General features: G+C 36.8%; 1 protein-coding gene across 1 annotated transcript in view; it reads right to left on the reverse strand.

Annotated features, from left to right (window-relative positions):
• LOC575280 (protein Skeletor, isoforms B/C) overlaps positions 1–8,506 on the reverse strand; it is a 25,434-nt gene extending 16,928 nt beyond the window's left edge. The window contains exons 1-2 of the mRNA XM_030986363.1: positions 8,320–8,506; positions 241–402 (exon numbers count right to left, since the gene is read on the reverse strand). Of these exons, the coding sequence (XP_030842223.1) occupies positions 241–402; positions 8,320–8,362 (205 nt within the window). The 5' untranslated portion in view covers positions 8,363–8,506. The remainder of the gene's footprint in view (positions 1–240; positions 403–8,319) is intronic.
• Positions 8,507–13,541: the final 5,035 nt, after the last annotated feature.

Genomic DNA, 13,541 nt, shown 5'->3' on the forward strand with positions numbered 1-13,541 from the left:
ATAGGATGATCATTCAAATTAAATTAAAACACGATCGCAGAGGCTTTCGAGAAATCAAGTCGAAATCATTTTTAATACGCTATTTATTATCTCATAGATATCATAATTGGATTATGTATACTACGTCATCGTAATTTTTGCGCATTTCATTGGGTGATGGTAAGGCTACTGAAATTACCATAGGTTCATTAAATAAGAAATCCTTCGTGTTTATAAAGAATAACTTGGAGCTCATCTTACCAGGAGCTTTTCCATCGAAGGTGAATCCAATGATTTGTAGTGTGTCATCATCTACTGCGTACACCGTCCCATTTACATTATGATGAGTGGCTGGTGTATCGCCTTGTTGTATGAACTCTCCAATCAGCTTCCCATAGTATTCACTATGACATTCACCTATCACTGAAATATAGGAAGCACATAACGTTTACCACTTGAACAAGAATAGTGTCACTTTAATGAATTAGTTCTCTGTCGTTAGGAAACAAGAATAGCTTTCGGTTATCAATAAGAAACTAATGAGCGCCATGATTATGCTGTTATTCAATACTCTTAATTGTTCTTTTTTTTTTAATATCACATGCTCCAGTTTCGGTCATGAATGAAAAGTAGGCTACAAGGTTAATGGTATCATTATGAACAAAAGTGCCGTAATTATATACAAACTTCCAGCATGTTTATAACAAAAATCTTGTATATGATCTGTATATTTTTCAAACATCACTGCTTCCATTGGTTTATCATCCGATGTACAATGTTCATTGAATCCTGATATTCTATTATGTCATATGCAATTATACGGAATATCTTCTCTGTTATGCTTTCTTCAAACCCTATTTGTCTACCCATATTGTAATCGCTTTAAAAATAAAATCTAAACCGGGATCAGAGTTCTATATGAATGTAATTAGTTACTTATTATTCATAGTTGTTTTGATCTGCAGAACAGGTCATTTGTGAAATTTCTAATTTTTGGGAACAACGATTCCCAACAACCAAAATACTGAGAAAAGTGTTCTCAAAATTATATTAGCTTAGACTTAACTCTCGCACTTTATTACATAATTATGTACATCATTTTAGTGAATATTTGTATGATTCAATCTTATTCTTCAGGAACCCATCGGGAATAAGTTAACTATTAACTTCCACACTAATAACCTCCAAGGGGCATTCTGTTAAGGTATCATGATAGTTCTTCTCTTTCTTGTTTATTCCATGCTGTAAATATATGAAATCAATCAATCAATCAATCAATCAATCAGTTCATATATCAATCTATCAAACTTTCAATGTACCAGTCTATCAATCTATCATTCTATCAATCTATCAATCTATCAATCTATCAATTTTTCATTCTATCAATCAGTCAATCATTCACTCAATCAATCAATCTACCAATCTATCAATTGATTCTAGTATTTGTAAGTCAGTCAGATATCAACTGAGAAATGTAGGTTTTATTAGGAAAAAAATTAAGTCGTTCAATCACAGAGAAACTTGTACATGCTCTTATTTCATCACGTTTAGATTTCTATAATTCTATTCTCTATCTGCTCCCTAACACACAACTTGTTCGACTCCAGAAACTGCAAAATACTGCTGCACGTATTGTCACACTTTCTTCTAGTAGAACTCACATCACCCCCATTCTCAAAACTCTTCACTGGCTCCCGGTATGTGACCGAATCATTTTAAAGTTGTTGTTGCTAGTTTTCCATTCTTTGTATGACTCTGCTCCTCCCTACGTTAGGTATAAACCTACAAGACATCTTCGTTCATCTTAATCCTCCTTATTAGTTGTTCCTAAGACGCGCAGTTCCTGGGGGGGATAGAGCATTTTCTCATTCTGGTCCGTCCCTTTGGAATAAGCTACCACTTAGTATTCGTAACTTAACTGCCCTCCATGACTTCAAAGTTGCTCTAAAAACCCCATCTCTTTCTAAATAGTGCTATTTAATCATGTCAATGTAGCGTAATAATTTGTGTTGTTTTAGTTTACTATGTTTTAGTTAAGAAAGTTATATGTTTGTGATAGTTTGTGATGTACAGCGCCATGAGCGTCAGGGCCTGGCTGATAAACGCGCTATATAAATATCCATATTATTATTATTATTAATAAATCAACCAATCAACCAATGAATAATTAATCACTCGGTCATTGAAATGGTATTTCAAACCATATTCGTCGTGTTGATTTAACTAATGCTTTAGAAAGGGGCGGATCCCGATACCATTCAAATCCTTTTCTACATTATCCAGTACTGTTCATTGTCTAATGGCGTTACTCTGGTTATCATGACAAAGACTGGGAACGAGGGACTAAGAATAAAACTAAGAAAAAGACAGCGGCGGCACCAGTATCGAACATGGGATGGAGGTGGGGTGGGGGGTGGTGGTGTCAAGGGGCTGGGGCAGGGTGATATTAAACTGTATCCTTTAAACTTTGAGTAAAAGCTCTGGGCAATAGACGGGTAACTAAGCGATTGCGGGAGAGGGGGGGGGCTGTGACAGGAGGATGCTGCCCCATGGCCCCCTTGCAGTCAAGGTACCATGCAATACAAGGTACCATTGTCATGGTATTTTTTCTTGTTTGCAGCATTGTACTTCGCTGACACCATAACAATATGAGGTAAGAATGATTAAAGTCTAATTTGGAAATTGACCAAGTTGCGGTTCGTTTAACAATGCAGTTTAAAAATGCCTCTTTATATCCCCAAATCAGTCTCCTCTGTCCAAGCACATAGATTCACAGCTCAGAAATCATAAAGTGTAAAACAAAGTTGACGCCCTTCTAGTTTTGTACAAACGCATAGATTCACTGATCAGAGCAATTCAAGAGTGGCGTTAAATCATACACTTTAATACACAGTTAACGCCCTTCTCGCCCTTTGAACGAGAGCGGCGTTAAATCATACACTTTAATACACAGTTAACGCCCTTCTCGCCCTCTGAACGAGAGTGGCGTTAAATCATACACTTTAATACACAGTTAACGCCCTTCTCGCCCTTTGAACGAGAGCGGCGTTAAATCATACACTTTAATACACAGTTAACGCCCTTCTCGCCCTCTGAATGAGAGTGGCGTTAAATCATACACTTTAATACACAGTTAACGCCCTTCTCGCCCTCTGAACGAGAGTGGCGTTAAATCATACACTTTAATACACAGTTAACGCCCTTCTCGCCCTTTGAACGAGAGTGGCGTTAAATCATATACGTTAACACACAGTTAACGCCCTTCTAGTTCCAAACAGACATATTATTCATTTCCTAATTCCAACAATTATTATATATTTTTTGTTTCTATTTGTCTGTAACTTCTGATATTAAATCATGCCCTAAGGGAGAATAATCTGTGTTTAATATGATGTTTTCATTCAATAAATATTAACGCCCTTCTATGCCGTCTTAGCTTTGGGTGAATGTTCAATTACTTTAACAAACCGTTTGCATATTTTACAGAAACGGGCAGTTCGTGCAATAACAAACTCTCCATATCTTGCACATACTGCACCTTAGTATAAACGCTTGAATAGTTTAAGTGTGAAGTCTCTATAGCATATGCAACTTGCACAATTTATGTTTCTTTTCGAGAAGAATCAGCTGCCGTGTATTTATAATGAAACAAGAAGTTCAAATAAGTTTCCTTTGCCCTATGTTAAAACAATTTTTTCTCCGAAGGAACTTTTATTTGAGTGGACCATCACTATGGAATCTACTTCCTAAAGATATTGTCATTTGCTCGTCACTTCATTCTTTTGAGCCAAAGTTGAAATAATATTTGATTATGTATCCAACATGGTACGTATGGTGTTTCTCACTATCATTCATTCATAGCACCCGAAAAGTGTCCCTTTTTACATAGGAAAAGTGCCAATTTTACTTTGACAAGTGTCCCTTTTTACATAGGAAAAGTGTCCCTTTTTACATAGGAAAAGTGCCAATTTCACTTTGACAAGTGCCCCCTATTAATTTGTAAAAGTGCCTCTTCCCCCTTTCAACTTTGATAAGTGCCCCTTTTATTTGGACACGTGCCCTTTTTCCTTCGAAAAGTTCCCTTTTTCCTTTGCAGTAAATGTTCATTTTCCATTCTCATAAGTGCCCTTTTTAATCTCTAGTAAGTGACCCTTTTCAGGTAGGAGAAGTGCCTCTTTTCACTTTTAATTAGTGCCCCCTTCACCTCTGATAATTTCCCTTTCAAATCTGAGAGGTGCCTCTTTTACTTTGACAAGTGCCCCTTCCTCTTTTAATAGCTACCCCCATTTTAACTCGGATAAGCGCACCTTATATTTTCACATGTGCCCCTTTCCCTTATAATAAGCGCCCACCCCCTTCTCATAAGTGCCCTTTCGCTGGTAAATGACCCTTTTCAGGTACGAGAAGTTACTCCTTTTCACTTGAGATAAGTGCCCCGTTAACCTCCGATAAATGCCCCTTTAAAATCTGATCGGTGCCCATTTTCTTTCATCTAATGCACATTTTCATTTATTATAAGTGCCCCTTTTTCATTCACATAAGTGCCCCTTTTTATATCTAGTCATTGCCCCTTTTCAGGTGCGATAAGTACCTCTTTTCACTTCTGATAATTTACGTTTTTACAATGATACGTGCCCCTTTTCCTTTCTAATAAGGGACCTATCCCTTTTTCATAAATGCCCATTTTCACCTCCAATAAATGCCTCTATCAAAATCTGATGGGGGCCCCTTTTCTTCTTTATAACATGTAATTTTTCGCACTGCGATCTCACAAATAGTAAAAATTTCCCTTGCTCACTTCGATCGCTCGCAAATAATTTTTCAGACCATCACACCCAACTGCAAAGTATGATGCTTAAGCAATATCTTGTATGGTGTATAAAGTGAAACAGATATTGAAATCATCCCTGATAATGTAATCACAATGTAGGGGTATATACCAATGTCTAAAAGATTGTATATTTTGGCTTTGAGATTTCCCTATGTAGGTGCCCTTTTTTCTTGGTCCCCCCCCCCACTTTGGAAGACGCTCGGCCGCCCCTGGTACCACTCACCCCACTATACCACTCACCCCCAAAATAGATGTGCTTGTAATATAGTTGTAATAAATATATTTGTAGTTTTAAGCATGGGGATGCCCCCGATAAACCTTTGTGTTTTTTTGTCACCCCTCTGCAGGTTCGTCTTTTGTTTTAATGCTTTGTAATATTGTAATATTTGTGTCTGTTTACTAATCTTTGTTGTTATAAGAGCCCCTTTCCTTTCTCATAACTTCCCCCTTTCACCTCTGATAATTGTCCTTTTACCTTGACACATGCCACTTTTTCTTTTTTAATAAGTGCCCATTTCCCTTTTTAATAAGAGCCCCTTCCCTTCTTCCTAATTGCCTATTTTTATATCTGATAAATACCCCCTTATTTTGACACGTGTCCCTTTTTTCTTTCTAATAAGTACTCTTTTTACTTCTGATAATTTACGTTTTTACAATGATACGTGCCCCTTTTCCTTTCTAATAAGGGACCTATCCCTTTTTCATAAATGCCCATTTTCACCTCCAATAAATGCCTCTATCAAAATCTGATGGGGGCCCCTTTTCTTCTTTATAACATGTAATTTTTCGCACTGCGATCTCACAAATAGTAAAAATTTCCCTTGCTCACTTCGATCGCTCGCAAATAATTTTTCAGACCATCACACCCAACTGCAAAGTATGATGCTTAAGCAATATCTTGTATGGTGTATAAAGTGAAACAGATATTGAAATCATCCCTGATAATGTAATCACAATGTAGGGGTATATACCAATGTCTAAAAGATTGTATATTTTGGCTTTGAGATTTCCCTATGTAGGTGCCCTTTTTTCTTGGTCCCCCCCCCCCCCACTTTGGAAGACGCTCGGCCGCCCCTGGTACCACTCACCCCACTATACCACTCACCCCCAAAATAGATGTGCTTGTAATATAGTTGTAATAAATATATTTGTAGTTTTAAGCATGGGGATGCCCCCGATAAACCTTTGTGTTTTTTTGTCACCCCTCTGCAGGTTCGTCTTTTGTTTTAATGCTTTGTAATATTGTAATATTTGTGTCTGTTTACTAATCTTTGTTGTTATAAGAGCCCCTTTCCTTTCTCATAACTTCCCCCTTTCACCTCTGATAATTGTCCTTTTACCTTGACACATGCCACTTTTTCTTTTTTAATAAGTGCCCATTTCCCTTTTTAATAAGAGCCCCTTCCCTTCTTCCTAATTGCCTATTTTTATATCTGATAAATACCCCCTTATTTTGACACGTGTCCCTTTTTTCTTTCTAATAAGTACTCTTTTTACTTCGAATAAATGTCCCTTCTCCCTTTTTATATGAGTCCTTTCCCTTTATCATCAACGCCCCTTTTACCTCTGATAAATGCACCTATTACAAACTCATAAGTGCCCCTTTTCCGTCGACAGATGCCCCTGTTCCTTAGACAGATAACCCTTTTCATTTTCATAAGTGCCTTTTAAAAGGTCTTTTCAGTCTTTCATGATTAGATTGTGCTTAAAATTCATCAAGATTTTTTCATTTATCCTCTTTATAAGATTTCTTCGCAGTGCGACCTCACACATCTTAAATTGTGTGCTCTCTCGCTCATAAATTAATATTCAGTCCATCACATCAAACTGCAAAGTATGATGCTTAAGCAGTATGTTTGACAATGTAAAGAGAGAAACAAATATTGATATCATCCCTGATAATGTTATCACAATCATGAAAATGTAGGGGATATAATAATAATAATAATAATAATAATAATAATAATAACTTTTATTTACCCAGGGTAGCCACTTCAGTTATGAAACTGTTCTTCCAGCGGGCCCTGCATAACATAATATGTTATTACTACCCTTCTCCAATCTAATATGCTGAGCGCCTAGCTAGAAGGCAGAAGGTCCCATTGTTATAAGTCTTTGGTATGACTAGGCCGGGGTTCGAACCCACGACCTCCCGTTCATGAGGCGGGCGCTCTAACGACTGAGCCACCATGCCCGGTATATATATAATTGTCCAATACATTGTGTAATACGCTTTCAGATTTCCCTTTTTTCATAAAATTCCATTTTTTGTTGGTGCCCCCTACTTTGGAAGGCACTCCAGAGACCGAGAACATTATATATATATATATATATATCCGTCCTCCCAGGAGTATCAGCGCTTGTGATTTTACCTCTAATAAATCTGGTTACAACTTGTACAAAGACTTTTCTCTACAACGCTGGTCCCCTGGTCCAGGCGCGTACGCAGTGGGGGGGGGGGGGGGGGTTAAACCCCCCTTTAGTTTTTTTATGTGTGTATTATGTGTGGTTTTTTTTGTGCAAAACCCCCCCCCCTTTGGTGAAGAAAAAAAAATTATGCCAATGGCTGACCTAAAAAAGTGACCTTACCCCCCCCCCCCCCCCCCCCCACCTACGGAGCAAAATGTCAAATTTTCAAATTCCGAGACAAAAAAAAAAAAAAAAAAGGGTCCTCTTACCCCCCCCCCCCCGATTATTCAGCGGCTGGCTGAGTTGTTGCGATTTTTTGGGGACCCCCCCCCCCAAAAAAAAAAGTGCCCTCTCCCCCCCCCCCCCCCCCCCCCCCCCCCGCTTATTCAGCGGCTGGCTGAGTCGTTGCGATTTTTTTAGCACGATTTCAAAATGTTAAACCCCCCCCCCCCCCCTCCCCCCCTTGAAAAAATCCTGCGTACGCCACTGCCCTGGTCCATATGATTCACTCCTCACTAGAGGCCTAGCAGATAATGAACGTCGTTTATGGGTGTTGTTGTTGTTGGTGGTAATAGTTTAATGGCGTTCATTTAATATTAAATGTATACGCCGTATCTTCAGTTTTATAAGGAAATCAGTTATCCATAAAGAAAACTGAACATTAAATTTGTTATGATATAATTCATTAATCAGAAACGCAATTTATTAGGAGTCTCTGGATGGCCGTTTGTAACTTCGTATTTATGCTTTTGTTATACATGTACGTTTAATCTGATCAGTCGGGTTTCGATTGCATGGAAATCTAGCTTTGACAGATCTGTTGTTTGTGGGATTTCAACATTACCATTTCATCTACAATGGTATACTTTTAAAGACATTTAATGAATGCGTACTTACACTTGAAACGCAGTAGTGGCCACATGTGAATATAATTATTATTAAGAGATATTACAAAAGTAAATGGAAGTTATGTATATGTAGATATCATTAAACTAACAATAGGCGGTGTCACACAGAAAAATCCCTTAAAAAATCCCTTAAAAAATTGGTTAAAGATATCAATTCGGCAATAATTATGATGGGATAGCTAGGTGACTTACCCGTTAAAATTACTGCCGCTGATATAAGTTTGAGCACTGCCATGATGAAAACATCTAATCTCACAGGTAGACACACCTCGAGTAGATATAGCGTGAGATCTATATGGTAGACGTGCAAGCTACGGTGTGCAGCTATATGTGATGATGCAAATAGAAGTGAACACACATCAGTGTTTAGTGAAAACTCAATCATGTATGTAGTACTATTATTCCATGCTCTGCGATATCTCCCATACAAATGTAACTTCACAAAGAATTGGTTACCGGATCGGTGATCAACTTTTATTGCATTGAAAATAATTCATGGCCATTGTTTGATTGTTCCATTTGATTCAGACTGAGAGGCAGCCTTAACCCGTTGACTACTGAATTGAATAGGTCACATTGGCTTAACACACGGACCACCAGGTCCCCGTATAAGCAAAGCCTTAATGCTTAATTGAGTTTACAGAACCTTGCTCATTTTGTTGTTGTAATGAAATACATGCGCTCTTAATGCCTTTCTCACACATTTCTGGGCCTTTCTGGGTCATATAAATAAAGAAATCATTCATTCTGTGGCTTCCATGTAGATTATGAGCAGGGAGGTAACTCACATGCCCTGTTATGAGGAGGGACTCGTTCCATTACTCAGTAGGGTATGAGGAGGATGAAGAAAGGACTGCATCGATACCTACTGCATCAGCATTTAACCCTATACCCTTGATAATCTGATTTAGTATTTTATGACATGATTTGCAATAACCGTCTCTTTAATGCAAGAAAAACTACGTACTAGTAGAACATAGAATAAGCCTAGAATATGTTTGAAACTCGATGGACACATCATTGAGCAGGTCAGTAATTACATCTACTTAGGACAAAATATCACAGACGATGCCAGGTGCGAAGCAGAAATAAAAAGAAGAATAGAAATTGCTCGGAATACATTTCTGGCAATGAAAGACATACTCAGAGATAGAAAGGTGAAATTTGCGCTTAGGTTGAGACTAGTAAACCGCTTTGTATGGTCTATCCTATCGTATGAAGCAGAAACATGGACAATAAGCAAGGCCATGGAAAATAGAATAACATCTGTTGAAATGTGGATTTACAGAAGAATGATGAAAATATGCTGGAAATGAATGATTACCAACAAATAGATATTGCACATGGCAGGGCGTAAACACATTGCACTAGTAGGATTAGTGAAGGAGAGAAAAATCAAATACTTTGGCTGGGGCGGATCTAGCTTTTTGCCGGGGGGGGGGGGGGGGGTTGACCGAGTGGCGGATCCAGGATTTTCCAAAAATCGCACCGTTTTACTGTCTTACTTTTCCCTCTCCCCCCCCCCCCTTTTTCTCACTTGGCCGCCAAAGGTTGGGGGGGGGGTTAAACTGCCGAACCCCCTAGATCCGCCCCTGTTTGGTCATGTTAAAAGGCGCCAAAGCCTCTTAAAGGATGTATTGGAGGGAAGAGTGGAAGGAAGTAGACCTACAGGGAGACCCAGAATCAACTGGGAAGAGAATGTCAAGAACTGGAGTGGACTAAAACTGCAAGAGTGCATAGAGTGAAATGGAGAGATGTTGCAATCAACCTCCGAAACGGGAGAAGATACTTAGATAGATAGAATTAATGCAATGGAGTATACATATATCAAGGTACTGTTCATCATTTTATCACTCAATATCTAACGTACATGTTGGGGATCATGAAGACAATACACGTATATAAAGTGACATACAGCCCTTAAAAGTATTTGGGGGTCCTCAAGTTTGCTTATAAGAAAAGGGTGCACATTTATCTCCAATGCAAAATAGCCTGCAACATTTTAATGCGTCTAAGTATTTTGAGTGGTTTAGATGTAGTTCTTCTTCCTCCAAATAGTCCATGCAACTTCCACCCTTTTATTTTTTGATTTGTCCTCCTTTGACATCAATCTAAATAAAAAAGGAAAATAGATTCCAATGAAGTTAAACTACACAATCCTTATCTTGATCCTAAACTATTATGTACGTCACTCTCTCTCTCCCTCCCCCTCTCTTTCTCTCTCTATAACATTGGGTAGGTTAGATCGGCATTTTGGGTTAGACTTAATGTTGGACTTAGGGTTAAACTATTATGTTTATATGCACAAGCACACCAATAGTATTGAACTCTCTGGGTTAGGTATTAAATAACTTTTAAACATACAAAATGCGAACAGTTCGACATTGAAGCACTTCTGGGCTTCCTTTTATTCTACATCATTCACACGTCTATAAAGACTTTCTATAGACCTGAAGAAAAGCAATTGTATACACTCTTAGAAAATACTTTACACTGTCCTATTCACTTAGGTTTATAAAATTACAAAACATCCATTGTGCACACTCAGGAGAACCTCGGGGCATCTACACTTCAACAATCATCAACCAATATGTATACACAGTTTACAAGATTTTAGTGATAAAGCTGAAATAAAATATTCTTAAGAGAAATAATGTTTCAGTTGGAAAACAAACATCATTTTGTACATAGGATGTCAGGTTCTATTTTGTAACTAAGAGAAGTATAATTAATGTGACTATTGTACTTGTAACGATCAGTAAAATATCATCTTTACAACTATTTCCAGACATGACATAAACGTAATGTATACACATGCAATATACTCAATATTTAATTGAAGTGATATACAAGGTTATATTCATCATTTTACAATATTGCAAGTAGCATTTCTTCATCTGTATTTTCTTAGAAGGGTAAGGTACAGTAAGGATTCTAATATCTGATATGCCATCAGGTGATATACAATGGACAACATGTGAACATCACAAAAGTAAAAGGAATTCATTTAAATATCATGTAGATATTAAACTAACAATGTTCAGCATTTCTCCCTATGAAGGTAACCGCATCAAAATAATGTCATGTTATGTTAACACCAACCAGTAACCTATTTAACAAGTTAGTGTACAGGGTGTGCTAGCAAATGGGTAAATCTAAGGAATATACTAATTTTCTGTCTCAAAACTAAAATATATGAGATGTTTTACTTGTGTTAACATTTTGCTGATTCGTGTTCTAGTAGCTCTACCAACTAACTGCAACTAACAAGAACACAAAAGCTACCATGTTTACGTTTGTTGACATAACCCGATTGAGTCAGGGTTTGTTTTTATATATGCTACCAATCATGCTTCATTTAGCACTTGGACCCAATCTATGGACATGTTCACACTGTTTCAAGGTAAACTACCACACTTTGCTATGGTGTACTAAATGAATGGTGGGAAAGCAAATGCAACAAAAGCATTATGTGAACTCACTTCTGTATGGTTATATGATATATAGAAATGTGAAGAACAGAATGTTTACTCTTCGTAAACATTGGAAGTCTAGCATGGAGTATGGAAACAAGCATTTAATACACCATCAGACTGAATCAAATCTCAGCCCATATCCTGAACATGTAATTTATTATATAAAATAAATCTGTTGGTTCTGATTTTGGTTTAAGAAGGACGTCAAGCCACTAGGGTAAAAATATGTTTGAAATACATGTATCTATAAACATTACATGAACAATGGCAGAAAGATAATAAAACAAACTATCTTTATCCAAAACCAATAATTGACCCCACACAACCCTTAAGTTGCTCCTTAATATTGCTGACTTTGGTCTGTTTGATTACATAAGAGGGATCCTTGCATTGCACCAGATGATTATCATATTCACAATACACATATTATACTAATAATTAAGTACAATATAATATAATCAATTAAAAATGAGTATATATCAGTATTGAATTATTGAATATTACCATTCAGTTAATAAAAAATGAAACTCAATACTGAGTTTCAACTCTGAATTTTCAAAACACAATTACATAATAAATGAAGTACATACCAACTGAATTTTATATTAAGTGTCAATTATATGTAGGATTAATGGTGGAGAGGGGTTGCACATAAAGACATCTTTTCAATTAAATAATACTAATAAATTACAAATCAGTAGAATTTGCATTATTAAATATCAAAGTGTTGCACATCTACACATTGCATACAAAGCATCATGAAACATAGTGTGATTAAAATACAGATATCACAAAAAATGAGTTCTAACATAATTTAGATCTCTTGTTTAATAAAATTCCCCATATCTAAAAGTAAGAAAGGGTCACATCCACAACAGGTCCAGTGCTCTTCTCAATTTTGCAGTTCAATTATTTTTCTTTCATTGTTTATAAATCCCACAAAACGCTATCTAACACCACTTTAATTTTAGCTAGCATCTCCAAAAGGTATTCACTCCTCACATTCTTGTAAATATAAAAACACAGTCATAAATAAACCTTAAATCTATTTCAGTACAACAATATAAAATAGATATAAGAGAAGCCACAACTAAAAACACATTGGACTGACTAAGAACTTCAGTTTTTCATTTCAACTCATGATACCCAAAGATTTATCATTAAAATAGAAAGAATCTGCTTTCATTTTGAAACATTAATCTTCCGAGCCAGAAGGGCATTAACCCTGTGTTGATTTATGAGTCCTAACAATATGCACTCCAATTGTTACCACAAATGCTTATAATATAAATTGACTGCTGGTATAAGCCAAAGTAATACTTATCAAGTATATGTATCTCTGAGTATATTTCCTCAACCGATGGCGCTATATAAACAGTATTACCAGTATATAAACAGTATTACACAGAGTTTGGCTGACCCGGTTCGAGTTGTACACTATATGGCGACTACTGCTTTGTTGGGCAAGCACAAAACAAAAGAATATACACCATGTTGTGACCCAGTGAAACCAAATTGGCCAAACTCTGTGTATAGGTGGCTCTGTATATTTCTATTTGTATACCTCAGTGACACACCCACAAATCACCTCCACATCGATTCCAAACAAACCCATTTTTGGCAACTAGGAGTAATGCTTAATTTTGATTAGTCTGTCATTGGTTTTACATCAGTCTCGATGGTGTGATCGAGGTATTACAGTCCCTGTTATAATTGCAACAACACATTATTTATTTCCAATATCATGCAACATGTATAGTCTAGTGCGAGAAGCATATAGAAGAATTCAAATTCCATTTAGAAGTTACCACAAAAATCTGATGTTTGTGTCTCAGTTCTTTCTAAAAAGGGACTCTTGGAGTCTAGGTAATATAACCAGATACTTACATGTATTATTCTTTCCAAGCTACACAATCTCATGTACTATAGTGACAAGAG

The sequence above is a fragment of the Strongylocentrotus purpuratus genome, unplaced genomic scaffold, assembly GCF_000002235.5.
Source record: "Strongylocentrotus purpuratus isolate Spur 01 unplaced genomic scaffold, Spur_5.0 spur5_scaffold_15, whole genome shotgun sequence".
Taxonomy (NCBI): domain Eukaryota; kingdom Metazoa; phylum Echinodermata; class Echinoidea; order Camarodonta; family Strongylocentrotidae; genus Strongylocentrotus; species Strongylocentrotus purpuratus.